This window comes from Sceloporus occidentalis, unplaced genomic scaffold (genome assembly GCF_023333645.1).
Source record: "Sceloporus occidentalis isolate IW3139 unplaced genomic scaffold, rSceOcc1.0.p SCAF_8, whole genome shotgun sequence".
NCBI lineage: Eukaryota > Metazoa > Chordata > Lepidosauria > Squamata > Phrynosomatidae > Sceloporus > Sceloporus occidentalis.
In genome coordinates this window covers 34562715-34590444 of record NW_028316988.1, presented here as the reverse complement: position 1 = coordinate 34590444, position 27730 = coordinate 34562715, and the positions used below count along the sequence as shown (strand labels likewise).

Below are 27730 nucleotides of genomic sequence, written 5' to 3'. Positions count from 1 at the left end.
AGAAAGAAATGAGGATTTTAAAATAATTAAAACGGCAACCATTTTGCAGCAAGCTTTTGGACACTCTGCATGCATGCTATATCAGAATTCCTTGGGAACTCTCATCCCATTGATAGGAAACAAGATGGTATTGACTTTCTCTTTAGCTTCAGGCCTTCAGGTTCTGCAATAGCAATGTCCCCCTAAAGCGAAGGCAAGGAGCTGACTTCCTAGCGTTGTGTCCAGTTGGTTGTCCCAGGCCCTTTGCCTTGCATTTGTGCATGTGTCGTCCGTCCGTCCATCTGTCTGTGTGTGTGTCGTGTTTTGAAATATATATCTATATATTATGTAATGCATTCATTTTTATTTTTGTTTTCTTCCACAATGCCGCTCTCCTTTTTGACTGCAACTCTGCTTGCTGTTTTCTGTTGTTGTGCTTGAAAAACAAAACAAACCCTCCCTTGGCTCATTACCATCATGTGCCCGCTGCCTGCTAATTAAGACTCAGCCAACTGTCCGATCACAGAAGCGAACCCTCGAGGCAACCTTTGAGCTGGTACTTGGACTTCTCCTCGCCTTCTCGCTTTGCATGTAACCATCTGTTAGATTGCATGGGATGCTCTGTGTTCCCTTCCTTCGTCCGTTCTGTGTCTTGCATGACCAAAGAGGTGGCCAACCAGGCAGGAAGCAGGGCCTGTTCGTTCCAGGGCTGCAATCTGTTCCAAATAATAATAATAATAATAATAATAATAATAATAATAATATACTGTATATACTCATGTATAAGTCTAGAAATTTAGGTCAAAAATTGACCCCAATAGCCTCCCTGAATGGTCCTTCCATGGGTAAATGTAAGTACTGTATCTTAACTCTTATTTAAAAGAAGGAACTATGCCCTGGTGAAAAGCAAGAGTATAATCTGTCTTGGAAGCATTGGCCTCCTCTTCTCTCTCATCCATCCAGCCTTAAGACTAAGCACAAAGAGCTATTTCTGCTGGAATTTATAAGTTGTTGGACATTATAGTGCGCCTGCGTCATACGCGGGTGTGCTATACGCAGCTTTCAGCTTATGCTGAGAGACGCATGCTGGAAAATGCAATTGGGTGTGCGCGAGCCTCATTGTTTTCAATGGGGCTCGAGCATTCATGAAATTTCCCTTATGTAAGGGAAGGGTGCGCTGTATTTTGCTTTGCTTCATCCTTTAGATCCTTTGCTATATGCCCCTAAGTTTTACCCTTGACTTATCCATGGGTCATATCAAAATCTATAATTTCCTCCTCGACTTATACATGAGGTCGATTTATAGTCAAGTATATACAGTATTCATGTCACCCTCAGGTGTAATTGAAAAATAATTTTGATAACAGCCAATGAACTCTTTCTTCCCATCCCACTCTAAAAAGATGCAGCTTAGGAGAGTAAAAAAATACAGTAGGATCCCCTTATTTGTTAGGGGCACAGGAGCCCTATGTAAGTAGAAAAATAGCAAATTAAAAAACATGGGTTTTATTAAAACCTGAGAAAACACCTCTCTAGGAATCTCTAGGTCCTCCAACAGAAGTCTGTGGTCAACATCTGCCAAAAGGTGACCATAAAATTGCATTGGGGGACCTACAAATGCCTAGAGAAGTGTTCCTCTAGGAATGTCTAGGTCCTCCAGCGTGACTTCTGGCAGACATTGACCATAGAGTCATGCTAAAGGACTTAGAGATTCCTAGAGAGAACATGTTAATCAAATCCGTGAACAATCAAAGCCACAAAAGTCAGCATGGCAAATATGGAGGGTAGACTGTAATGGACTCATTGGGAAAGACATTAATGCTTGGAATGGTGGAGGGAAGTAGGAAGAGAGGAAAGCCACGTGCCAGATGGATGATGGACTCTATTAAGAAGGTCACTATGGGTTTTATAGGGTTGCAGGAATTAAGCAGAGCAGTGGAGGACAGAGGGTCTTGGAGATGTCTTATCCATATGGTTGCCATGAGTCGAGATCGACTCAAGGGCAGTTATCAACAAAACAACAACTGGCTATGAAGACAAAGCCAGAGGTGTCTGAAATCCTCTTGTTTGCACTAGACATAGGACAGCTGGGGTGTTCACTAGCTCTGCAGTAGGTCCAAGAACTGGTAAATGTCTTTAGCAAGGCATACTTCCATATGCAGAAATACTGCGCTGTACTAAGCCGTGCGGGACCGTAGCCCTTGAGTGTTTGTACATACGATGGAATGAAGCCAGATCTGTTTCACACCTTTGGATGGAAACACCTTCGAGGAAGCCCTCAAGGAAAGTCAGTGGCAGGTGGGAAGGAAGATGTCATCCAAGCCCACGCTGTGTTGGGCATGTCGCCCTTCTCGCTGGGTGCGCAAGCCTGTGTGTGTGCGTAGGACCGCAACAGATACACAGCTGGAAGTCTCCTGGCTTGTTTGGCATGGCTCACTGGGTCCTGGGAGCTCTGAGCTGTTGTGTATAAAAACAGGTTTGCAATATTTATGCCAGAAGAAAAGAGAAAGGAGCAGAGGAGAGGTGGGTGGGTTGGTTGGTTCTTGGCTTTTTGAATGTGAAGCTCCCATTACAACAGGTAATACAGTCGAGAGAAGAGAAGGGGCAGTCTTACTCTTCCCTGTATTCTCAGGCAAAAGCAAACTGTTGGCAAACTTCTAATGTGTGTCCTCTTCTTGCCATCTGGATGTTGCTTGGGCATACGCATCCTGGTTTTCATCTCTAAAATGTTGGAGGATATGTATTTCCAATCCATTCCTGCTCATAGTGGTGCATCTTGTGACCCTTCAGATCCTGTTGGATTGCAACTTCTTTCCTTCATCTTCCTTCAGGTCCAGGTTATTTGAAGGGCTGTATTCTTTCGTATGAACCTGCCCACATCTTGAGGTCTTCTGGGAAGGGTCTTTTCTCTATCCCTCCATCTCCACTTTTGAAAAGATACGGTGTAACTTTTATGCTCACTTGCACTATGCCTCCACATTGCGGAACTGCAATGTAGCACAACCAAATGTACATTGTACATTCATGTGCAGTGTGCAACAGATTTCACACACAACCATGAGAGCAATGCGCAAACAGGCAATAGTTCACTAGTTTTCTTCTTGAGGGAAGAAAAAGATCATTTTAGGCTTTTTCTTCCCATTGTAAGGATGTCTTCCAAAAAGACTCTGTTTTGGAAGAGTTTTTGCAAATTGGGAGCTACTCTGCACAAAATTCTCATCCAGTTGTTTTGCAATACAACACAGATTTTCTGTGCAGGAAACTGTCTTTTCTATGGCTAAAATAAAAATCCTGTGTACAAATACTGTTCAGAAAATCTGTTTGTGATGGAAATCAGGCATATGCAAGTTTTGCACATAATAAACATGCAAATTTTGTGCACAATAAGCCTTTGCAGGAAGCAGTTTTTCCTAATATTTCTATCCTAAGAAGTATTATATTGTAAACAGAAAGCGCTCTATTCCTGCACAAAACAATAATGTGTGGATTTTGTGCAGAATAAGTCCCAAACTACAAAATATTCCTAGCAGTCCAGGATTCTTCTCAGAAGGCTTTTTCGGCCCTTGAAAACGATGTTTTCTGGCCATTTTCCAAATAGTTTTGAATATTCTTCCTGTATCAAGAACTAGATGACTTATAATCCTCCCAAGAAAGACTAAAAAATGTACTCAGGGCCACTGGGATCTTGTGGCTTCCATGGATCTACTTAGAGGGATAGTGTATTCAACACCTTGGATAATTCCTGTATCGTTTAGATTAAAATTCAGATTGGATGTGGCTGGATCACCAGTAGACAAGGAAGCTACAAATCGCCACTACTAAAATCAGTTCTATCATATACTTTGCTCACCTGTCTTCCAGTATCTGGGTGCCTAGATCTCCTTGAATTGATTCGTTGGGAGAACTATTGCTGATAGCACTGACTGGCTTGTTTTCAGAGCTTGCAAAAGTTACTTTTTTGGGGACTGTGACTTGCTCCAAGTGACATGGCCATGCTGCCTTTGGAAACTGATGGAGTTGTAGTCCCCAAAAAAGTTGCACTGTTGCTCCAGGTATTGAGTGGTAGGAAACGTCGGTGTTATCTTAACATCTCAAGGTGCAGTTTTGTTGTTGAGACACGTTCTTTGAGAGATGAGTAACAGGCCGGGTGATATGCCACACACCAGGTTTAAAGCATCCTGCACATACGCACAAACGCTGCTTTGGATCTGACGGTGAAACCAGTTTGACGAGCCGCAGTACTGTGACATGACAGGTCTTCAAAGAGAAAACACTTGTCGGGAAGTGCCAACCAGCAGGGCAGAAGAAACGAAAGCAGTGCTGCCCTCTGAGCAGAATGTATCCTGTCCCTTGTGGCGCTGAACCATACATGCATGCACATGCGCTAATGCCCATGCGCAAGAACAGGAGGAAAAAATCAAGGGAGCCAGTGAGCCACTTGTTCTGAATGAATCTCAGTTTGCAGTTAAAGTTTGCATAACTGCCAAGGTGACACAGTGTAGTGTATTAGGCTCTAGATGTGTAACTGCACCACAACTGACCATTCAACTCACCTTGGACTCACTGCTGAGCCATTGTGGGACCCCCTTCATGACCATTCCATGACTGGATGACCGTTGGGAGGAGGACTGAAGAAATGCTTGGTTATGCCCCTGAAGCCAAAGACAGGATGGTCACATTGTATTATAAGATTTACCGGGGTTTTCCAAAGGTCTCAGAAGATGTTATCATTTTGTGTCTGGCTATGAGGCTAAAGCCAGGTCCTTCTCCAATTCCCCTCCTCTACTCTCCATCAGCCATGGAATGACCATTTGGGGAGACTATTAAGGGAAATCCATGCAACCTTAAGGGATTTGAGAAGGAAATACCAATCTCTGCAGTGCTCCCAGAAAAGACATATGCAACATAAGGCTACATACACCACTAAGAGGATGTCATTAACAGAATGGTAGCCCACTGAGTCCCAATTCACTCAATGGGTCATTCTTCACAAGACCCTTTAGCCAAAGAGGCCGAAGTGGTTCAGACATAGCGTTCCATGATCTGGCTCTTTCCAGATGGCGTTGACTACAGCTCTCATCAGCCCCAGCTAACATACCCAGCCATTGGGGAAAATGGAAGTTGTAGTCCCCAACGCACTGGGCTTGCACCAAGTTGGAGAGAAACTGCAGGCCTAAGTTATTTGCTCAACATCTGTAGCAAAAACATGCATGGAAATAAATCAGTGTCCCTTGGTTTGTCTGGGGAAAGTTGTGGATATTGCTTTTTCTGTTTGGGCAGCCATTTTGTAGCTTTTCTCAAAACCAGTAGTTACCCTGAATAAATCTAGGGCATGGGGAAATTTGGGATCTGGGGTTCAAATCCAGTCCTTCTGGGGTCCCAAGTGGGCTGGCTAAGATTTCCCAAAGGGCCATGATCCCTTCCTTATAATATTATCATGTCAAGTTTCCCAGGTATTGGACAGATGTTGTTATCCCAGTATGCCTCTCCTATTACTAAGCTAGTGATGGAAAGACCCTGAGGCTAAAATATGTAGGTATTTTGGGGGTTGCCCTTTTTGCATTTGGCTTTGCCCATCATTGTGTCGGAGAACATATCTGGAATTCAGTTTGCATCTTGGACTAATGGAATTCCCAACCCTCAGCTTAAGTGATATTGTAACCTCCTTTGTTGGTCTGTTTGCTGCGTTACTAATCATTTGGACCTGGCCTTTCCAAAGAATTCAGAGAAGGTAGGAGTTCATGATGCAGTTAGTTTGTGTGAAGTTGGCTTGGCGTCACTACATGTAATGCCATGCTATTCCAGCTTAGCTATAGCTTTACGTCTCCTTCCTTCTCCTCTGGCCATCTCCATAAAGCCAGGCTCAAACAACGTTTCAAGTCCTAACACTGGGCATGTTGGAGTCCTCTTATGAATGGAGATAGAAACATAAGGATAAATATAAGGATTTTGGAATAGCTCAGAAGCTAAAGTCAGTTTGGTGTTGTGGTTTGAGCCTTGGACTAAGACTCCAGGAGAGCAGGAATAAGAGGCAGAAGGTTGCTGGGAGAAAGGTGGCGTATAGATAAATAAATGATTGAACCACATATAGCACAACCCTAGAAATGTCTCCTCTCTACATATCCCAATAGGTTCAGTGGGGTTCACTCTCAGGTACCTAGACTACAACTTTGGAGACCAGGGTTCGAATCCTTGCTTGGCCATAGAAACCCACTGGGTGATGTTAGGCAAGTCACATACTCTCAGCCTCAGGAAATCTCAAAAGAGGTTCTCTTTAGGGCCGCCATAAGTCAGAAATAACTTGAAAGGCACACAACAACAACATGGGTGTAATATTGCAACCATGTTGTTGTTGTCGAAGGCTTTCATGGCCAGCATTCATAGTTTTTTGTGGGTTTTTCGGACTATGTGATCATGTTCTAGAAGAGTTTATTCCTGATGTTTCGCCAGGATTCTCTGAAGATGCCAATGCCATAGATGCTGGTGAAACGTCAGGAAGAAACTCTTCTAGAACATGGCCACATAGCCTGAAAAACCCACAAAAAAACATGTTGTTGTTTGTTTGTTTATATAGCATGATTACCATACACGCTACTTTGCAAGTAAAAGAGCAACAACAAAAAAATCCAGCCTTGCCAAAAATGTACAATCTAAAATACACATGCACATGAGTGTGTACATGCACACACACATACATAGTGCAAAGAACCATGTACATTGATTGTGCTATATAAATAAACAGCAACAACATGGTTGCAGTCTTACACACACGTTGTTGTTGTTGTTGTTGTGTGTGCCTTTCAAGTCGGGAAAGATTGAGTAATACAAATATAAAACTAATGCAATGCAATGTAAAACCAAGTATCCAGATAGAAGTGCAAAAAACCAGTGTTACAATATAAACTATACCGACAAATACACATAAACAAAGTAAAATAGACCACGATAAAACAGTGTTAAAGTAAAATTCCCAAAGTTTGGGGGTAAAAAAGAATATTAATTGGTATCTGAAAACCACGAGGGAAAGGAGCCATCCGCAAAATGTTCAGGGAGGCAATACAGCTGCATCCTTGTGCAACATGTGCGTTCATCCATCAGTATATGGGAAGTCTAGTTGTGTAGATGTGTAAACCAACAGTTCCCATACAGCTTTGGGTCAACATTAGTATTAATGATATGTTCTGGTGTAAGGAGTCCCACAGCAACCTATTGCTAGTATAGGATCCATGTCAATAGTTACTTTAGCAAAGCTAGCACTATTAACATTAGGGTTTCTGCTCATCGCTTATGCTGATCTTCTTTTAGTAGCTGTTTCTCCTTCCTTCCTTCCTTGCTTAGATGGTAATCTTTTTTTAAAATATGTGGGTGTATGTGTTTTAATGCTTGTTGCCTGCAACTGCTTTCCAAACCTGCCTTTGAGAAAGTGAAAAAAATCTTGGTTTCTCCTTCTCTTTCCTTTCCTATAAAATCAAACCCAAATGGCCCATTCTGGACCACAGTTTTGCTCTCCAAAAGCGAACCTGTTTGAAAGAGCCTAGATATATCCAATTTTTGCTTGGAGCACTTTGGACATAAAAAAAAAAGATGGTGGGGAGAGGTTTAAAGTTTCGGGAGAAAGGTTTCCCAACAATTTTATTTCTTTGGAGGATCTCACTTTCCTTCTTTTGATGGGAGCCTTGGCCTTCAACCTTGCTTTAAAATCTGGTTTGTCATTTGTAGGGAAGACATGCCCTGGGCATTTCTCCTCCTTCATTTATTCATTCATTGGTTTATTGGCCCTATTTCACTTTCTTGGACCGCACTGATGTCTTGTCTGGCGAGTTTTAGAAAGTCCCATTTCCCCGTCTCCAGGAGCGTAGCTGAAAGGTGCAAAATTGAGACCATTACTCTCCAAATATCAATTCTTCCCCCCAATTTGAAATTTCCCTCCAGTCCCCAAATGTCTAGCATCGCAGTCAGTTGAAACTTCGGCCAAGCGTTTAGAAACGGCGTTTCGGCATCCAAAGAAAAGGTGGCATGCAAACAAGACCAAGGATATGTGAAGACCAGCAACTAGGTGTGGATGGTTTTCAACGTCTCTGCAATGCTAGAAATTTGGGAAGAAAAACGTCATTGGGAGCAGAATCCTTGTTTCAAGGCAATGCTCTCATCCCTTCTACTTGTAGCAACACCCAGCCTCCCTCAAAAATAATAATAATAATAATAATAATAATAATAATAATAATAATTTATTTATATCATGCCTTTCCATCAGGATCGAGGCGGCGTACAATATGCATAAAAATACGACAGTATAAAATAAACCCCTTCTCCCTCCTACCAACACAACAGTTCAAATTCCCTTATAAGAATAAATAACATCCCGTTGTTGAAACAACCAAATCAATCACATAACACAGAGAGATGGGTACATGGAATATTCTGTATGGGGACCAAGTTTTTTATTATTATTATTATTATTATTATTATTATTATTATGAATGATCTGGCACAGTTGCAGGTGATTTGCAGGCTTTGTGGTGTCTCTCGTCCGACCGGTACATTGTCTAAAATAGTATCCATCTCTTCTTTTTTTTCCCCCTTCCCTTCTTGCCCCATTTCTACCTCTCCACAACCCCCCAAATTTGCCTCGGTTTCCCCCGTCTCCAGGCTTTGCCACCCGGTGCACTTCAACCTTTACCAAAGAGGCCAGCACTTGAAAAAAACAACGGTGCCACCACAGTCTTTAACCCAAGTGTTTTTCACTATCAGCAGGCCCTCGCAAACATGCAGTTGCAACAGCCGACGTTCATCCCAACAGGTAGGTCCTCTGGGGCATTCAATGCTTTCTTAAGTTCGCGGCGGGTTGTGGGGTGGGATCGTTGCGTTGATGTGTTTGAGGGGTTTTTTTGCATGACAGTTTCCAGAATCCCCAGCCAGCACAGCTGTTAGAGAAAAGAGGGAGAAAAATCAGTGTGGAAATGTTCCTTTCTTGGATGACAAGTCCCAGAATCCCCAGTCAGTATAGGTCTCAAAGAGAGAGAGAGAGAGAGAGAGAGAGAGAGAGAGAGAGAAATGCAGAATGAAGAGATGTTCCCTTTTTTGGATGAAAGATCCCAGAATCCCCAGCCAGTAGATGTATCATAGAGAGAGAAATGCAGAGTGTAAAAATGCTCCCTTTTTTGGATGACAGATCCCAGACTCCCCAGCCAGTAAGAGGTCTTCCCCAATTTTAAAAAGATGTTGGCACTGGGGAACATCTCCGTATAAAAGTCTGACCCTTTCTTTAAAAAATACATTATATAAGAGAAAGAAGCTCCCATAAAGACTCACGATGCCAAGCTTGGAGATGTTGCATTTTGGGCTGATAGTTCTCCAAAGTTATTTGGGCAGCTGAGAGATTCTGGCAGCAGTCCCCCTGCAAAAAGTAACTTTTCTACACTCTGCATTGTGTTCTTGCAATGGGCCCCGAGCCAGAGATGTTCTCGGGGGATTGCGTATCGCACCCAGGAACGGCACTTCAAAACAATTCCTTGTTTGCTCAAGGTTGCAGCGTTCCTGTAGATTTATAATTTTCTTTCCAACCGCGCCACAATGGAGGCACAAGATGTTCTTCAGAGCGCAAGGTGTATTGATGCGCTTTTAGGAAACGGGTGGATTCCTAAGAGACTTGTGCAGAATGTGCATTTGGCAACCTTTAGATGCCGATTCTTCCCATCCTGATTTCTTTTTGGGGACAGAGAGGGAGAAGAGAGGCTGGGGTTCTTTGTTTTGTCTTTGCACCGGAGGAAAAAAGCAAACCATTTTGCCTTTCTGCTGTTCTTTCTTAGTAAATTAAATAGAGAAACATTGCTTCTTCCTTTTCTCTCCGATTCTCACTGCCTTGTTTTTCCTTCTTCTTACATTTCTGTTCAATTAATAGCAAATCAATTCCTGGATTCTTTGGCAGTTTTTAAGGCCAGAGTCTATAGCCATATGAAGCATAGTCCTATGGATAGTCATAGCACAACCATAGAAATGTTTTAAGCCCGTCAGAGGGGCAGACGGAGAAAGCCACAAGCCTTACAAGGCTAATGCATAATTTTTATCCCGTTTCCAACTGCATCTGTGCTGCAGAAATAATCCCGTTTGACACCCCTTTAATTGCCGTGCCTTAATGCAAGGGAATTATGAAAATTGTGAGTTGGTGTAAGTTGCACCTGTTAGAGCCATCTGGTGCCACAAACTACAAATCTCACAACATCGATCCATGGCAGTTAAAGTGGTGTTAAACTGGATTATTTCTGCAGTGCGGATGCAGCTGTCCAGCCTCATTAGTGAGGAGGAGAGGTGATTCAGACCATGAAGTAGCCGCTGGACTCATCTCAAAGGGGAAAGAAATAAGAATGCGCTTCCAGATGCTTTCCTTTTCCTACCCTCTAGAGCTTAAAGCACTTGCAACTTTATGGTCTGAATTGTCTGGGAGGAGGTTTTGGGATGCAGTGCAAAAACAAGAGAGTAGTGCCCTCTGCTCCCTATTTAAAAAGGGAGACATGTGCGTGTATGTTACCTTTACATATGCACATCGTGAACAGGATGCAGGCAACAGTGTGTGCAAATCGCACCACAAAGGCATTAAATATTAGTGATGGAAATCTTCCAACTGTTTCCTTCTGTCATGCAGTGACAAATCATTTCTGTACTTTTCTCCCTTCTGGAAGAAAGGGGGGGACCCCAATATTTCTGTGCCAGATTTCCCACATCCAAAAGTATTTGGGAGCATCATTCTGCACATAAATATACATGTTTTTCTGCTCAGAAACCACACTTCTTCTTTTTTTGGCCTAGTACTCCGTATGTACTTTTGCACAGAATAACCCCCTGGAACACTTTCAGGACGTGCAAATACTGTGAAAGCACTCCACCAAGGTCTTGCTGTTGTATTATTTTTTCCATCTTAGTTTCCTGTGTGTTGCAAAAACCCTTTTTTGTATCCAAGAAACGAATAACAAGTGCCTGTTTTTTTTTCCCTCCCTACTTAATACAAAGTCATCCAGGTTAGTTAGGAGCTCTGAGTGTATGTAAAAACAAAAAGGCTTGCTGCCAAGAATCCAAGAATTACTCTCTTTTGCCATAATGTCCCAAGCTGGAACAGGAAATCTGTCTCTGTTAGGCCAAATCTGAGTTGTGCATGCGCGTTTGCGATAGAGGCCATGGCAGCAAACAATTCTCACTGACGGCAGTCTCTGTTTTCTATGAACTTTTAAAAAAAGAGATTTCTTTTTTCCTCTGTTAACACGTTAACTGCTTCACTAATGAAATGTCCCTTCTATTCCATCTTTCCACGCTTCACTGCATGGTGCGCAGGGTCTGTGCTCTGCATGACTCCCACAGCAAGCGTTGGTAGGTTTCTTTCCTCCACAAACTTCAACTTTTCCTAACCTGAACAAGGCATTTATGTTTCTTCCTCCGTGTTGCTAGCGGGAAGGAGAGGGGAGGATGGCGGGGCGAGATGCAATGTGTCCATGATGTGCCCATGATGTGCCACAGCCATCCATAAAGGCTGGGATGGTCATGCCCCTTTTCATGCGTACACAGTGAAGCTAATTCTGAAAAGTGCCTCTTTTTGACAGATCTTGCCTGCAAAAAAATGTTACCTATTTGGTTATATCACCCTCTCTCCGAATTGGCTTTGTTCCGCCCTCGATTTCTCTGTGTCACAGTAGGATGCAGTTCACTGTGTGATCACTAATTGGCTAGGACTATGTGATCGATAACTTATGTGATCAATATGTGACCACTAATTGGCTATGGGATCACTGCGTGATCACAAATTAGCTGGGACAGCCATAGATGCATTGCCCTCACTCCCAATGACCTTTCCCTTCTCTGACTGGCTATTTAATGCTCCAGCATAGCGCAATCTGATTTACTATGTACCGCTGTCACATAGGCACATCCGATTGGCTATGTCCTGCTGTCACCTCAACCCATTTTCTCTGTGATCCCCGACTAATGTGAAAAGAAATCATGGCTGCGGACATATCTGGTGTTTCGTTTTTTATGTTTTGTTTTTAAAGGGGGAATATTCTCCCGGTTAAGAAGGTTTAGAGGAAATATTTCTACTGTCTTCCAAAAGTCTCTGTTTTTAATTTTTTAGAAATTGATTATGATGATGGGGGAGTATTATTGTTAGCCGCTTCGATCTGTTTGGAGAGGCAGGATATAAATAATAATAATAATAATAATAATAATAATAATAATAATAATTATTATTATTATTATTATTATTATTTGCAAAGCTCTACTGATGAGCCAACCTGGAAATGATAAGTCCCTAGCATTCATCCTGGTTCTGTGACAAAGACAAAGACCTGCCCTTGTGGGAAATCGCAAGATGTCTTACGGACACACAAAATAACCCACCGTATTGACATGAAAGTGAATTCTTCATGACTACCAAAGAAACAGGGAGAAAGGTTTAGTGGGGGAACCAAACACCCTTCCCCTCCTATGACAATTTTAAATTGCGTTATTGATTTTGGCTTCCCTCCTTGGATTTGACTCTGGTTTACACCTTTTGTGTAACTTGCAACCAGGCCTCCATGCTCCATCAGAGCTCAGAAAGGATCCCGCTTTCTTCCTTTCCAGGCTTGCCATACAAAGAAATAGCTAAAATAGACTTGGATACTTGGACCACTCAAGAGTTTACTCATAGGGCTCCAATGCTTGCATTTGCAAGATGGCAGGTGCTGGTGATCGGAGTCGGAGTTGAGGCTCACATCCCTTTCAAAGGGCCGCATCCCGTTGAACTCCCCAACTCCTTAGGTTTTCCAAGTAGACCACTGTCTCAGTATAAATGTCCCCTTGAGTTTTTTGGTATCTGCCCCATTTCAGTTCCCCCACCTGGATATATGCAAATATATAGCAGAATTGCTCTCTTTTCCATTTGCCCTTCCTGGGATGCAATTGGGATGTTCTTGGTTATAGAAGGATCCAGGGCAGACCAAACGTAGCAAGATTGGACCCGTGTCATTTTTGTCACAGAACCAAAGCAGCTGCATATGGTTGCAGCCAAGAGGCTTTGTGGTGCAGCTGGAAAAACAAACACCCATGTGCCATAGAGCAGTGGTTCTCAACCTTCCTAATGCTGCGACCCTTTAACACAGTTCCTCATGTTGTGGTGACCCTCAACCATGTGTCTCCGTTTCCTAAGACCATTGGAAATACACTCATCCCTCCATATTTGCAGTTTTGATATTTGCGGATTTGAATATTCATGAATTTGATTAATATGTTCTCTCTAGGAATATCTATGTCCTCCAGTGCAACTCTTTAACTGAAAGTTGCACTGAAAGCCCTAGAGATACTGGGACTTTGTAGCTCCTTCGGCGCAGTTCTATGGTCAGTGTCTGTTGGACGTTGACCACAGAGTAGCACTGGAGGACCAAGAAATTCCTAGAGAGGTGTCCCCTCAGGTAAAAACATGGTGTTTTTGTTATTTGTGGTTTTTCCATATTCATGGGGGTCTTGTGCCCCTAACCCTAGCGAATATGGAGGGACAAGTGTATGTGTGTTCCGATGCTCTTAGGCGACCCTTGTGAAAAGGCCATTCGACCCCCAAAGGGGTTGCAATGCACAGGTTGAGAACCGCTGCCATAGAGGACATTGCAGGTTGCAAAACCACAGCGTGCCTTGGGGCCGTGCAACAATCGCATGCACCTGGGCGTCAATGTCTTGTCTCAACGCTCACTCGAAAAATTCATTGTATACTTCTGGGATCATAACTCAGGGGGGCAATTTTTCAGAGTAGGGCAGGGACCCAGTGTGGGCCTATAGGAACCCACGAGTGCAATCTGCCACAATCCGCCTTGGTGTCTTGCTTTAAGTAGCCAAGGCCACCGAATATCCCCACATTAACCAAGGCTTTGCCTGGCAGTTTGCACCTTCCCTCCCCATCTTTGGAAACCTGTCCTCTATCCCCCCCCCCCCCCAAGTCCAACAACCTCATTGTTCTGCTTATAAATGTCGACATAAGTCTTGAGAGTATTTTAGTTTTGTTTTCTCCTCCTTAAATGGAATTGTAATTGGCTTTCCCTTCCCTCTTTTTTTCTCTTTTCTTTATTTGTTTTTCCCTCTCCCCCTTTCCTTGCCTCCTCCTTTGATGCTGTTTTCGCTTTGCACCGTGATTGCATGCCGCGGCCCTGGTGTTCCCTTCCGTGACGTCTCGCACGCATACGCATACACGCACGCACACACAAAATGGCTTGTTGCTGTGGTTCCTGACACATGCGCCTCCCTGCCACATCTTGCCATGGTTCCATAAAACGCTCCGCCCTCCTGTTATGTCGCTTCCATGGCTCCCTACCGAAAAAAGTTCCCATGATGCACGGCGCTACGCCCACCACTGTGTCTGCAGCAACAACACCCGCCACCAGCGTTCCTTTCGCTGCAACTGCTACAGCCAATCAGGTTTGGCCCTTTCAATAGCTTTCTTTTCACAGCGTTCGGTTGCGGCCGGAACGGGATGCGACCCCGATCCCGCATGGGGCAGAGTGGGGTTATGGGACGGGGTTGACCCAGGTCACTTATGGGGGATGACCTGTCGGAGAGGTATGACAAAACAAAAGCAGGAGAGAAATGCAACTTTCCAAATCGTTCATTAATTCGAATGTCCAACGTATTTTGAGAAGAATCTCTTAATTCCTTCTTGAGCACATCAGTTCCATGTGTCTTGTCCATCTACCATAGGGCATGGCAGTTGCGACAAATAAATCCTGCATTTGTCATGCAGGCTGAGTATCCCTTATCTGGAATTCCAAAATTCAAAGTACAGTTGGCCCTCCTTATCCACAGGTTCAACCATCGATGACTTGGAAATATTTTAAAAACATCTGAGTTCCAAATAGCAAACCTTGATTTTCGCCATTTTATAGAAGAGATGCCATTTTACTATGCCATTGTATTTAATGGGACTTGAGTATCAATGGATTTTGTTACCGCAGGGCATCCTGAAACCATCAACAGTGGATACCAAGGGCCCACTTGCACTTCAGAATCCAAAATTGGCCCTTGAACTCACAGCCCCAATGTTAACAAGGGACAAATGCGATCTTTTCTCTCTCTTTGACAAGTCTTAAAGGGTTGTTCATTGCTCCAGTGACTCTGCCCCATGAGGGATGGGATCCTTCGAAAAACAATATATGTGTGTGTGTGTGTGTGTGTGTTTGTGTATTTATGATTGGTGATGGGACAAGTGCCTTTTCCCACCTGGTTCTGGTAGTGGGCAATTGGGGGAGGCATCAAAAAGTAGATCCATATTTATTTATTTATTCTTGGAAAAGTCAGGTCCAAGAGCAAAATGCTGCCAGATTATATCTCTGTCTATCCTATCTCTTGATTTGTGCGACTTCTGCTTTTTGTTCTGCAGCAGAAAGGGTGCATCAGGTGCTCCTTCCTTGAAACAGTTCACATTTTTCAGCTCTGGGCAGAAAGCAGAAGTGAGAAGCTCAATATCTTTATTTAAAAACAGAAAACCAAATTGCAATGTTTGAATTCTAATGGGAAAATATCATTGTTTGTACAGAAAGTTGTGCCAATGGGACGTTTATCCAATGTTATTCGGAAATATTTGGGACTATGACTGTCTTTTCTATCTCAGAAGGAAATCAAAATGAAACCCATTTCCAAAAATAAATGGGATCACTGCTTCTGCACCAATCCTAAATACGTGGCATCAATCCATCCTCAACCACCTACCCCAAACCCAAGATATGCAGTTGGAGAAAGCTAAATGGATTGGGAAAGATTTCAACACAACTGCAATCTTGGATGGATCTTATTCTTCCCCAACCCGGTACCCTTCAGACATACTGGATCAAAGTGCCCATCAACCCCAAAACATCCGGCAAGGGGATGATGGGAGTCATCCAGTACTTCTGGAGTGGACACTCCGGTTGGAGAAGGTCAATAAAAATAACTGTGGCTGCATGCTTAGTGCTTCACACACTTCACCTTTCTAATTGTTTTGCAGAGCAAGGGTGGGAAACCTCAGGTTATAGGGCCAAATCTAGACCTCATAGGGTCCCAGTTTGGCCCTCTGGAGTTCCCCAGATGGCCATCTCATGCTATCTTCATTTGGTGGTTTCCCGCTGTCTCTATAGGATTCTCTTCCCATCTAAAAGCTTTTCCTAATGATGGCCAGGGAGAGCCTTAAATTTAAATATGCTAATAATTTGGGCCTCGATCCGTTCACTCTGGAATGTGGCCCACAACTATTTCTCCAAAATGGTATGTGGCCCCCCAACCAAAAGAGGTTCCCCACCCTTGCTACACAGGACTAAGCCAGTATCACTTTTCTTTCCTGGGTGCCAATAGCTATATGGAGGCTCTGAGCTAAAAACAAACCTAAGTGCCAGTCTTGAGCGGGGAAGGTTACCAATATGGTTGAGCTATGCAAAGGCTGCAAAGTGCACATACAAAAAGAAAGCATTGCTTTAAGCTGCACCTTCTGTGTCCTTTGTGTTTGTTTCTTCCATTTTCAGGGCCATTCAATCATTCTTATCCCAACTTTATTGGGGACATCAATGCTCCGACTATAGCTATGCACCCTTGGAGTTAAAAGGGATACATACACAGGACAGTGGCCTCTCCTATTATACATGTCCAGGCCTTGGCACCTTTCTGATTTGGGCTAGAAGGGCAAAGTATTTTTCCACAAACCAGGGTTTGTGAGTCTTGGTCACTCAGAATGATGGTCCAACTTGTGCCATGGACTTCAAGTGATCCAAAATCCACTGAATTAAATGGGTAGAATGAACATTACCCCCAAGATGTACAACGGCACAATGTCCAGGGCAGTTTTCCAACTAAAAGGGGGCACAGTTTGGCTGTAAATACCAGAAAGTACCCTTTCTACCCCCAAAAAAATCAAATCTGGAAGAGGTTTCTGCTATTTTAGAAGATTTAGAAGGATCTGGATTTGGAGCACAGACAAAGAGCCCTTTCATACTAAACAACTATAGTTCTGTGATTCCACTTTGGCTGCCATGGAAACATCTTGCGGCATCCTGGGATTTGCAGTTGGTGATGCACCCCCAAACTACAAATGCCAAGAGTACGTAGGATGCAACCACGACAGCTACAGTGGTATTCAAGTACTGTAATTGTAGTGCATGGAAAGGACCATAGGACACTTGGATGCCTTTTGCATGGCTTTGGCTCCATCTTATGAAATCCTGGGATTTTGAGTTTGATAAGGTATTTCTCTGACAGAGAGCTCTAGTGCTATAAGTCCGAGGCATGCACTTAGATACGGCTACCTCCTCCACCAAACTACAAATCCCAGGGTTCTGTAGAATGGAGCACTGTCCACTTAAGCGGTCAACAAACTGCTATAATTGTACAGCCAAACTCATTCTCGCTACACAGTGATAGCACTATGATGCCACTTCCATCCTGTAGGACCCCGGGGTTTGTAGTTTGGGGAGGCTCTGGAGGTTTCTGGCTGAGAAATCTTTAAGTACTCCTCCCTAAACACCAGATCCCAGGATCCCATAGGAAGACACCATAGCAGCTGTTGGAGAATCATAACGCTACAACGGTGTAGTGTCGAAGGGCCCCAAATTTGCATTCCTAGAAGCCTGGTGGAGTGGAAACAATGCATTTGTGGATTGTTGTTGTTGTTGTTTCAGGTGGGTACACAAGCCCCCAGAAAGACATGGGGGTTGCAGTGTCCCCACCCCAATTGAAGGAATATCTTAATGGAAAGCTTTCCTTTCTTCTCCCTCGCCCTCTTGTTTCGCTGCAGATATCCCAGTTATCGGTCGATGATCTAAACAGCAGCATGTTTGTCTCGCAAATGTAGGTGCAAGCAACAGACTGGTAAGTTCTTCTTTGGCGTCAACCTTATTGGCAACACACTGGGATTATAAATTGACCTCATGTATACATCGAGGGCAAATTTTGGGGCCCAAATTATGGATTTTTATATGACCTGTGGACAAGTTGAGGGTAAGATGTAGGAGATTATCGCACACAGATGGGATAGGGACATTGATCACTCGCCCATACTTATCCCGTCATTAACCTGTCCATGACTGAGATAGCGTGAAAGGCTTTCAAATGATAGTGCCAAGCCTGCCATTAACCCATCATTAAAGCGGTATTCCAATAGCGTGAACTTCCATTAATGCAGTACTTCTCAAATAGTGGGGCGGGCCCCCCAGGGGGGGCGCGAGGCTCCGTAAAGGGGGGCGCGAGGCTCTGTTATGCAGAGGTGTACTTATAACAATTTTATAGACAAATGATACTATTTACAGTCACGCGGGGGGCGCGAAATGTTTTCTTCTTCCTGGGGGGGGCATGACAGAAAATAATTGAGAAGCACTGCGTTAATGCAAAATGCCAGCCAATGTCACTTTAATGACAGGTTAATGACTGGATTGGTGCGCCGTCTTCTGAAAGGCCTTCCTGCGATCGTGCGGGAAGGATGGGATAGGAACAGGACAAGGACAGGATAACCCCCATGTGATAATCCCCCATGGGGCATGTAACAAAGGGTCAAAAGGATGAAGAAAAGGAAAATGAACCTACAGCCAAAGAACCTACAAATTCCAGCAGGGATAACTGTTTGTGCTCACCCTATAGGCTATAACTGTTTGTGCTCACCTGCGGCCTGCGGGCTGGATGCAGCCCAGCGAGGCCTTGGGACCAGCCCCATCCCGGTCCTGCCGCCGATTGCTGCCGGGGCCTTTGGCCTCTCGCGCGCAGGGGCAAGGGGGGCAATTGTCTATAGAAGCCTCAGAAACATGCATTTATATTAACATTTTTGAAAAAAACAGCAAATTTTTTCGCGTGTCCTCCACTTTTTTAAAAAAAGTGTCCCCCATTTGAAAATTTTGTCCTACATTTGTCCCGGTTTATTTATTTATTTTAAAAAATTCAAATTATTTAATTATTTATTTTTTGGCTTCGACCCCCCAGTTGTCTGAGGGACAGCAACCCGGCCCCCGGCTCAAAAAGGTTGCCTACCGCTGGGCTAGATAGATGAGAGAGTAGAAGGAGGTCAGTGATTCCAGAACAGAGGCACTGTATTTATTATTATTATTATTATTATTATTATTATTATTATTGTATGCACTTTACTTGAACTCTTATTTAAAAAGGAACCATTTCTTGGTGAAACTCAGAAGTGTAATGATGATGATGATGATGATGATGATGATGATAATGAATCGGGTTTTTTGGGTCAATTTTTTTACTAAAATTTCTATACTTACACTTGAGTACAGTGGACCCTTGTTATATGCTGGGGTTTGGTTCCAAGATCCCTGCAGACAACAAAATCCATGGATGCTCAAGTCCCGTTAAATATAATGACATTGCAAAATGGTGTCCCTTATAAAAATTGGAAAATCAAAGTTTGATATTTGAAATTTATACTTGAATCCATGTATTTAAAAAATCCATGTATAAGAAGGGTCGACTGTATATACAGTATATATGAATATTTTGAAGCCATGGATGCTTGAATTCATGTGTAAAGAATCCGTGGATACAGTGGGGGCTGACAGTATACTGTTAAAGAAGCAATGCTTAGGAACGCATGCGCTTTGTGAACTGAGCATGCAAAGGGATCTTGTAGCACCTTTGAGACTAACTGAACTGTTAACTGAGTTATACATGTATTTTCCTTTGCTCTTTCTGCAGCAAACCGTGTTGAAATCCTGACCCTGAAATCACGGAGATACCTGGACTTTTCTCTCTTGGTGAGAAGCTGCAGCCAGGGCTCTCTGTATGTATGCGCCCAACTTTTCCTCCTTCTACATGATCTTCTACAGTAAGCCTCTTTGCAGCCGACACATTAACCAAAAACTGATCCATGGGAATGTCAAAACTTTTTGTTGTTGTTGTTTTTTAAGGAAAAAAAACACACACAAAGCACTCTAGAAAAAAAAACAATTAACAAAACAGAGTTCTCTATAGGAGATTGCATAGAAGTAGAGAACTATAATAATCATAAGACTTTTATAACACCTTAACTTTAACACACTTTAAAAACAAAAACACACACAAACACGCAAACTCTTTTTCCGTGACTACCATCAAGACGAAAGTGCTCCGGCACCGCGGACTTGAATCGTTTTCTTGTTCTCTTGTCGATGGATAAATGTTTCGTCTGTTTTTTCAAAGTGTTGTCTTAACTGTTTTGTTTACATCCTAGTCTATATTGATTTGTTGGAGGAAAAAAAGAAAGACAGAAAGACAAAAAAAAAATGAACTGGTATCATAATCACATATAAAAAACACCTATTTTTGGGGGGGATTCATTATCATCATAATGTCTTACATTTTCATATTACTGTGGTTGTTATGGGTTTCTCTTCTTTCCTTTTTCGTTTTTTCAAAGACAAGCTAAGAATGTTCTAAGTGGGAAATGGACAGACGTGCTTTTAGAAAGGTTTTGGAGAATGTTTGGACATTTGCTGAATTTTTGTTGTACTCTATAACGGCTGGCGGTTGTGTTTTTCACACACACACACACACACACACACAGAAAGAGAAGACACCGACACCGCCGCCGGAAATCTAGACTCTGCTTTCAAAACGGAGTCTCTAAACGTTATGGGAAGGGACAGCCGTTGAATTTCGGAAGAGGCCGAGAAGCGAAATGAAGCGTATAGGGATCAACTCTTCCAAGAGCCAAGAGGATGTTTTGCTCCAAGGGCCTGAAACATTTGGGGAAGGGTGGGGTAGGGCTTTCCATCAAGTGCCATTGTCTGCTGTGAATGGCGCACAAGCGTTCTCGGTATTTTTGAGCCGACGGTATTTCGAGTTGTAAAGTAACGACAGCAAAATTGTATCGGGTGTAAAGGAGCGCACTGCCCTCTGCTCATCTGCAAACCCCACTATGATAAACACAGAAAAGGTGGCAACTAGCGGAGTCCATTATCAGGGAGAAGGAATCCACTCCAGGTCTTAAAGTTCGGACCAAAACCCAGCGCGGATTGGTCACCCTACTTGGATGGAAGCCATCTGCTGCCACTGGCTAAAGAACAAAAAATGGGGACGAGGTCTTTAAAAGATAAGGAAGGACGAAGGCTTCATTTTGCCGTTAAAAGATAAGTGACCAATCTCCGCGTTCCCCTCTCAACCCAGAAAAGTAGCACCAAACAGCAAGCAGCCATGGTTCTTACTATCTTTGCAATGCTGGTGTAGAAGTGAGGTTGAGATTGTAATCCATGTCTTTAGTGTAGAGTTGGAAGGGACCTCAAGGGCCATCCACAGTGAAAGCATTATTGAGAGGTGGTCATCCAACCTCTGTTTAAAGATCTCCAAAGAAGGATCTCCAAAGCTATCCATTCCACCGCTGAACAGCTCTTACCATCAGGAAATTCTTCCTAATATCTAGCCGGAATCTCTCTTTTTGTCATTTGAATCCCCTGGTTTGTGTCCTAGTCTCTGGAACAACAGGAAAAAAGCTGGCTCCGTCTTCTACATGACCTCCTTTCAGATATTTAAAGATGGCTTTATATCATGCCGCCTCTCAGTCTTCTTTTCTCCAAGCTGAACCAAGCCAGCTCATTTTCTAGTGCTTGGTTTCCTGACCTTCCAGTTCCTAGAAGTCCAGTCCAGTGGAAATCAATCAAATCAAGATGATGGTAGTCTCACGGAACGACGATGTATCCATATTGTATGGCTTCTACCTTTCCATTTCTCCCCTTTTGGGCCAACATCGTGCAATAAGACTTTGGAGCCCTGGTCTGCAAAATGGAGACCTGATTCAATTTTTTTAGTTTTGAGCAGTCTAAGAATTATGTTATGGCTGTCTTCTGCTGAGTACAGTGGGTCCTTGCCTTATGCGGGGGATCCGTTCTGGACCCCCCCCCACCGCGTAAGGCGAATTGCGCCTATGCTCAAGCCCCATTCATTTGAATGGGGCTTATGCGTGCGGTGCGCGCCCCATTCATCTCAATGGGATGTGCCGCCCCTTGTGCCCCGCACACTCCCCACAGCTTGAGTGCGTGTGTTGTCAACACTGAACCGGCAGAAAGGACACCTCTGCCATAATGTCAACCAAGGCTCTTTCTCCTGGCCCTACAAAGAGATGTGAGCTATGGCTCCTGGGATTTTCTTCCTAGAGATATAGCAGGTTGCCTTGTATTGAGTCAAACCCTTGGTCCATCCAGAATAGTCCATTTTCAGCTCTTGACTGGCAACCATGATACTCCAGGAGTTTCCTTTCCTAGACCTCTCTTTTTCCTGGTAGGCTTCCATCCAAGTTATAATTGGGGCTGACCCTATATATACTCATGTATAAGTCTAGAAAATTAAGTAAAAAATTGAACCCAAAAAACCGAGTCGACTTATCCACGGGTCAATTTAAGTGCCGTATCTTAACTTGTATTTAAAAGAAGGAACCATGTCCCGGTTCCTCTATGCTCTCATCCATTCAGTCTTAAGAGTAAGCACAAAGAGTTATTATGTCTGCTGGAATTTTGCAAGTTCTCTGACATTACTTTGCTTTGCTTCCTCCTTTGGATCCTTTGCTATAGATGCCCCTAAATTTTACCCTTGACCTTATCCACGGATCATAGCAAAATCCGTAATGGCAGCCCCAAAATTTGCCCTCGACTTATACATGAAGTCAATTTATAGTTGAGTATAGACGTTAGTTTTCGAAATCACGTTTGGGGTGAAGTGATACCTCCTGAGTGCAAAGTCTCTGGAAGAATGAAAGATCAGCTTTTTCACCGGTTGTAAAGCAAGGGAAAGCCCATCAGTTTGTATGTGTATAAGAGAGAGACAAGCAGATGGACAAAATACATCAAACTGGGATTAGTGCAGCATCGGAGAACTCACAATCTTGCTAACATTGGAAGTTGACATTCACTTTCAGATCTTGACCTGTTGCCTTGAAAAATCAGGTTGATGTGAAATGCAAAATTAAGCCTTTGGAGACCTCCCTTTCTCTTCTTTTTGGTGCTGCTTTTCTGGGTTGCTAAAGGTCCCTAAGCCATAACAGGGTTTGTGCGGAAAGATTGCTTGATTCGGCGAAGAGCGTTCCTTGGCTTTCATTTTTGGGGAGGGTTTTTACTGACCTCCGTGAGTTTGGATTCAAGATCCCTCTGTGCCTAAAAAAGGGGAAAGAGAGAACAAACATGTCCCAGTTGTGTAAACTGGTCAAACTGGTGTTGGGTTTGTGTTTCCCAGTGGGGTGGAAAGTGGCTTTGAGTTCTTCCCGGGTGAAAATGTTTGTATATTTAAAAAAGAAAAAAAAAAGATGGGTTTTGCACAAATTGTGGCAGTGCCTCTACAAAGAACATACCTGATCTCCACTATAGTTGAAAAGTACACTTGTGTGTATGTGTTTAGGTGTGTATACACACCTAAACACACACACACACACACTTCTGTTAGCTTTACAGTTTGAAATGCGCTTTCTGAAATGGATGTTGGTGTGATCTTGCCACTTCAACTTAACCCCTCTCCTGTTTTCTTTGAATGATACTCAACAATAACAACAAAAAACCAAACACACACACACGCACAGACTCACAAAAAAGCATCTTCAATAGATGTATATGGAATGTATAAAGCCTAAAGTGTTTCCACAGCATCCATGTCACAATCCCAAAGCACTGAAAAGATAACACGGGTGCAACATTGGTTTCAAGGGCCATAAAGGAGGATAAGCCACCCTCTTACTACGACAACAGTCCACACAACCAGTTGCCAACCATTGGTCAGGATGGAACGAGATGTGGTTTTAATTCTTCAAGGAAACAATGAGTAATTTTTGCAGCTCTCTTCTTGATGTGAGCAAGTCCTCAAAAATTGTACCATTTTCAAAGGTTATTCCCAATGCGGGACTTTTCTGCATGAGAAACCAATGCGGATTGTGCATGCGTAAGATTGCATTTTTTGGACAGAAATCATGCACTATGCACAGAAAATCATTTTCTGCACAGAAAATTGTTTTTTGCATGGAGAATCCTATTTTCCGAGAGAAAAAACACATCGGGTTTCTCGTGTAGAAATGTCCTGAATTGCAAAATTTCTTGGTGCATGAGCGTTCTCATTGGGGTTTTCTGACACTTGGGAACCTCCCACCTTTAGCCCATATATATATATATATATATATATATATATATGATATTCTTTCCATCCCTAACCAATGGCTTCTGGACCGGTTGGATTTGTGTACCCTTTTGTCCCGCACCACACATTCTCTTAAACCCATGGACACACACAAAGGCAGACTCACACACATCCTTTCTCACGTGGAAGTCTAGCGATAGATGTTCGGCGCAGACTTCTTTTCTAGGTGCCACAACCTTTTTTTAATTAAATAAATATATATGTATAAATAGAGATTGAGAGAGAGAGTTGGCAGATTTAGCATTTGTAAGAGGAGGGAAGCGAAGCTTGAAGCATGGGGGAACATCACCAAAATTTGGACGCAAAACGGGGGCCAGGGGTGGGTTGGGTGGAAAACGCCATTGGTGAGGGTTAGCACTATTTAAGGCGTCTTGTGCAATGACTTCTTTATTCAAGAAAGAATGAGAAACTCAGTCGACAGACTATAAAAAGAAAATCCTAACTATAGGTGCGCTCTATTTACAAAGTCGCCGAGCCGTTCGGCGACTCTAAACGAATTGTCACAAAACTCAGATTCTCCACTTTTCTTTTAGTTGACTTTGTATGTAAAAATGTTTGTTCGAATCGGTATCGTTTCAGCGGCTTTCCTTATAAGCTTCCCAAGTTTGACAAACGTCGTATATATTCTTTTCTCTTCTTTTAATTTATCCAAAGTTCTTTCCTTCTCGTACGCGCATGTGTTCCATATATATATAGATATATATGTATATACCTATATATATATATATTGGTGGATGTGTGCCGGTTTCCTCTCAGCCTTATGCAAACAATATGCAAGAATTGCTGAAACTTGAGTAAAACGGGTCATTGCAGAGGGAAAAAGCTGAAAAAGCGTGGTTAGATGGTTTTTTCGGGGAGGGAGGGGATTATTAGTTGTAATTGTGAAAAGAAATGAAAATGTTAAAATATATATATATATATCAACCAACCTGTTACTAAACTGTTAACATACATACTCCAATGATGAAAGAGGGATTCGAAATACAACAGATTCTTTTAAACGATTACCTTTATTTGAAAAGAAATGCCATTTTCTTATGTACTGAAACATGATTCATTCATAATCAGCCATTTAATGTCTTTTTTATTTGTAGTTAATTCCTGGTTTTTATTTTTATTTTTTTTTAAATGTCCTTTTTTTGCATTTTACAAATATTGGCTTTGTATTCAAGTATTGGCTACTCAGGCTGCATCCGCACTGCAGGATTAATCCAGTTTGACGCCACTTTAACTGCTGTGGCTCACTGCCATGGAGTTATGCGAACTCCGGAATTCCATAGCATTGAACCATGGCAGTTAAAGTAGCTTTGCTCCGGGGCTTCAACAAACTACAACTCCCAGAATCCCAAAGTATTGAGCCACGGCAGTTAAAGTGGTGTCAAACCGGATTATTTCTGCAGTGCAGATGCATCCCTAGTTATAGTTATGAATATACGAATAACCTCTCTTGGACTGACCACCCCAAATCTGTCCGAAATTTGCCCATGGTCCAGTTGCTGATAGAATAGATCTCTTTCTCTTTATGTAACTGATGCCCAGGCTGCGGGCGAGAGATACGATTGTGGCGATAGCATCACAATCATGACAAACTAACCACCGTGAATGCAAAATGCCTAGATTTACTCATCTGTATCTATTCTATATGCCCAGTCGCTGGCTAGTCGCGATTGTTGCCAAGATCGTAACTCCTCGCCCCACCAACCTACTTTACTGGGCGGCTAAAATGGTGTCAAAGTGGATTATTTCTGCAAAGTTTGTAGTGTCCATGGGGAGAGGAAGGTCCGTTGTGCTTGGGATTGGACCTTCCCATCATGTTCAGGGGGATCTGGCCAGGAGAGGTTACTTAGGGCCCATACAGACAGGCCAAAATAATGCTGCTTCCGGTCACTTTGGAGGCATGCTGTTTAAATGATGCATGCGTCCAAAGAGTCCGGAAGCCGTGCCAAAGCCACACTCCAGTCCTAAGGATTTAAGCACAGCTTTGGCGCAGCATCCAGCCTCTTAAGACGCATGCAACATTTAAACAGTATACCTCCAAAGTGACCCAAAGCAGCTTTATTTTGGCCTGTCCGTATGGGGTCTTAGTTAAGTACATAAGACTTTAAGAAAAAGTTAAATATTCCATGTCGTCTGAGCATTGGACAACGGCTCTGGAGATCAGGGTTTGATTCCTTGCTTGGGCATAACCAAGTCACACTCTCTCAGTCTCAGAGGATGTCCATAGCAAAGCCCCTCTGGAGAAACTTGCTAAGAAAACCTTATGACAGGTCCGCCTTAGGCCCCCATAATCCAGCAATGACTTTGAGGCACACAACAGCAGCATAAGTGTACTTAACTAAGTAGTTGATCTGGAATACTGGCCCATATATATATATACACACACACAGTTGTGTCCCCAGCCCCTTTTTCCAGACAGCTGGTCCACCGCTCTCTGCCTGCGAACACTTCCAAACCCTTTTGGATCTGCCATGTCTCGCATGCTGCACTTTTTGAGTGTCCGCTTGTGGAACTGCCATGGCTGGCTAGCTGCTCCTTGCCCCCAAAACCTTTGGCAAAGTGATAGGATCTGTCCTTGCCAAAATAAAATCCTCCAACACACATCCGTACTTGCATCTTGCCTGGGGAAAAAAAAATGAATGCACAATAGTCCAGGGATCTGAACGCTTGGAAATGTAGGCTGAGATTCACCATGGAGTAGAGGGAGTGTAACTTTAAGCCACGGAGTTAGTTCATGTGCAATGCGCACAAACAATGCACTTGTGTTACGTGCAGCAATGTACATTGCAGGAGCCTGCACCACGTTGGAGCATGCGTCGTTCTCCGGCTCCAACTGCCTGTACTTTGCAGAAATTCACTACAACTCCCAGAAGCTCTTAGCCCACTAGCCATGAGGTCTGGGGGATTCTGGGAACTTTAATCCCCTCCCAAAAAAGTAACATTTCCATGCTCTGCAGCTGAAGAGTTGAGTTGCACCCTGTTATGGTGCAGTGCTTAAAAGCCAGTACTGCAACCACAAAGTTGTGAGTTCGATTCCAGGGCTCTAAAATGGACTCAGCCTTCCATCCTTTTGTAGGTGGCTAAAATGAGTACTCACCTTGTTGGGGGCAATTGGCTTATACCATTGTAAACTGCTAAGAGAGGACATAGTTCACCATTAAGCAGTATTGAAATGTGAATGCTATTGCTAATTTAACTTTGGAAGTTCTCACTTTGAACACCAGGCATGCCATGTTTCCAACAGCTTTGAAACCCAGTTTTGAAACTGTGTTTTAGAGTTGCATTGGGGAAAAAACAAGTCTGATCCCATTTTTGGAGCCACCAAACAGGTTGGTCAATGGCAGAGGTGGCTCTGTTTTTTAGCAAGGGACACATCGGTCAGGGAACTGGCCGTTCGGATCCATGCGGAAAGCAGACTTTGCTATGCACAGTGGGCCATGCGCTTAAAACTGCAGCCCAGTTTCTACAGATCTTCAGGAAAATGCAAGAAGCCAATGCCAGCCTAGGCAAGAAAGGCAAAGATATCATGATCCAGAGCCATTGCAAGTAGTTTTTGGGTTCAGTTGAACCACTGCTCTGCAGTTCCCATTTATCTTACTCAGAGTTTGGAAATGTTACCTTACTTTCCTCCAGT

At 43.2% G+C, this 27730-nt stretch overlaps 1 protein-coding gene across 3 annotated transcripts in view; it reads left to right on the top strand.

Annotated features, from left to right (window-relative positions):
- Positions 1 to 25168, top strand: part of LOC149308656 (muscleblind-like protein 3) — an 86147-nt gene extending 60979 nt beyond the window's left edge. For 2 of the 3 annotated variants that reach the window (XM_089536236.1, XM_089536235.1), the window contains exons 6-11: positions 482 to 535; positions 8629 to 8779; positions 11305 to 11340; positions 14315 to 14409; positions 17747 to 17820; positions 19648 to 25168. In XM_089536236.1, coding sequence (XP_089392362.1) covers positions 482 to 535; positions 8629 to 8779; positions 11305 to 11340; positions 14315 to 14409; positions 17747 to 17803 — 393 coding nt within the window. In that variant the 3' untranslated portion in view covers positions 17804 to 17820; positions 19648 to 25168. The remainder of the gene's footprint in view (positions 1 to 481; positions 536 to 8628; positions 8780 to 11304; positions 11341 to 14314; positions 14410 to 17746; positions 17821 to 19647) is intronic. The other variant, XM_089536237.1, reaches the window with a different exon arrangement.
- The last annotated feature ends 2562 nt before the right edge of the window (positions 25169 to 27730 follow it).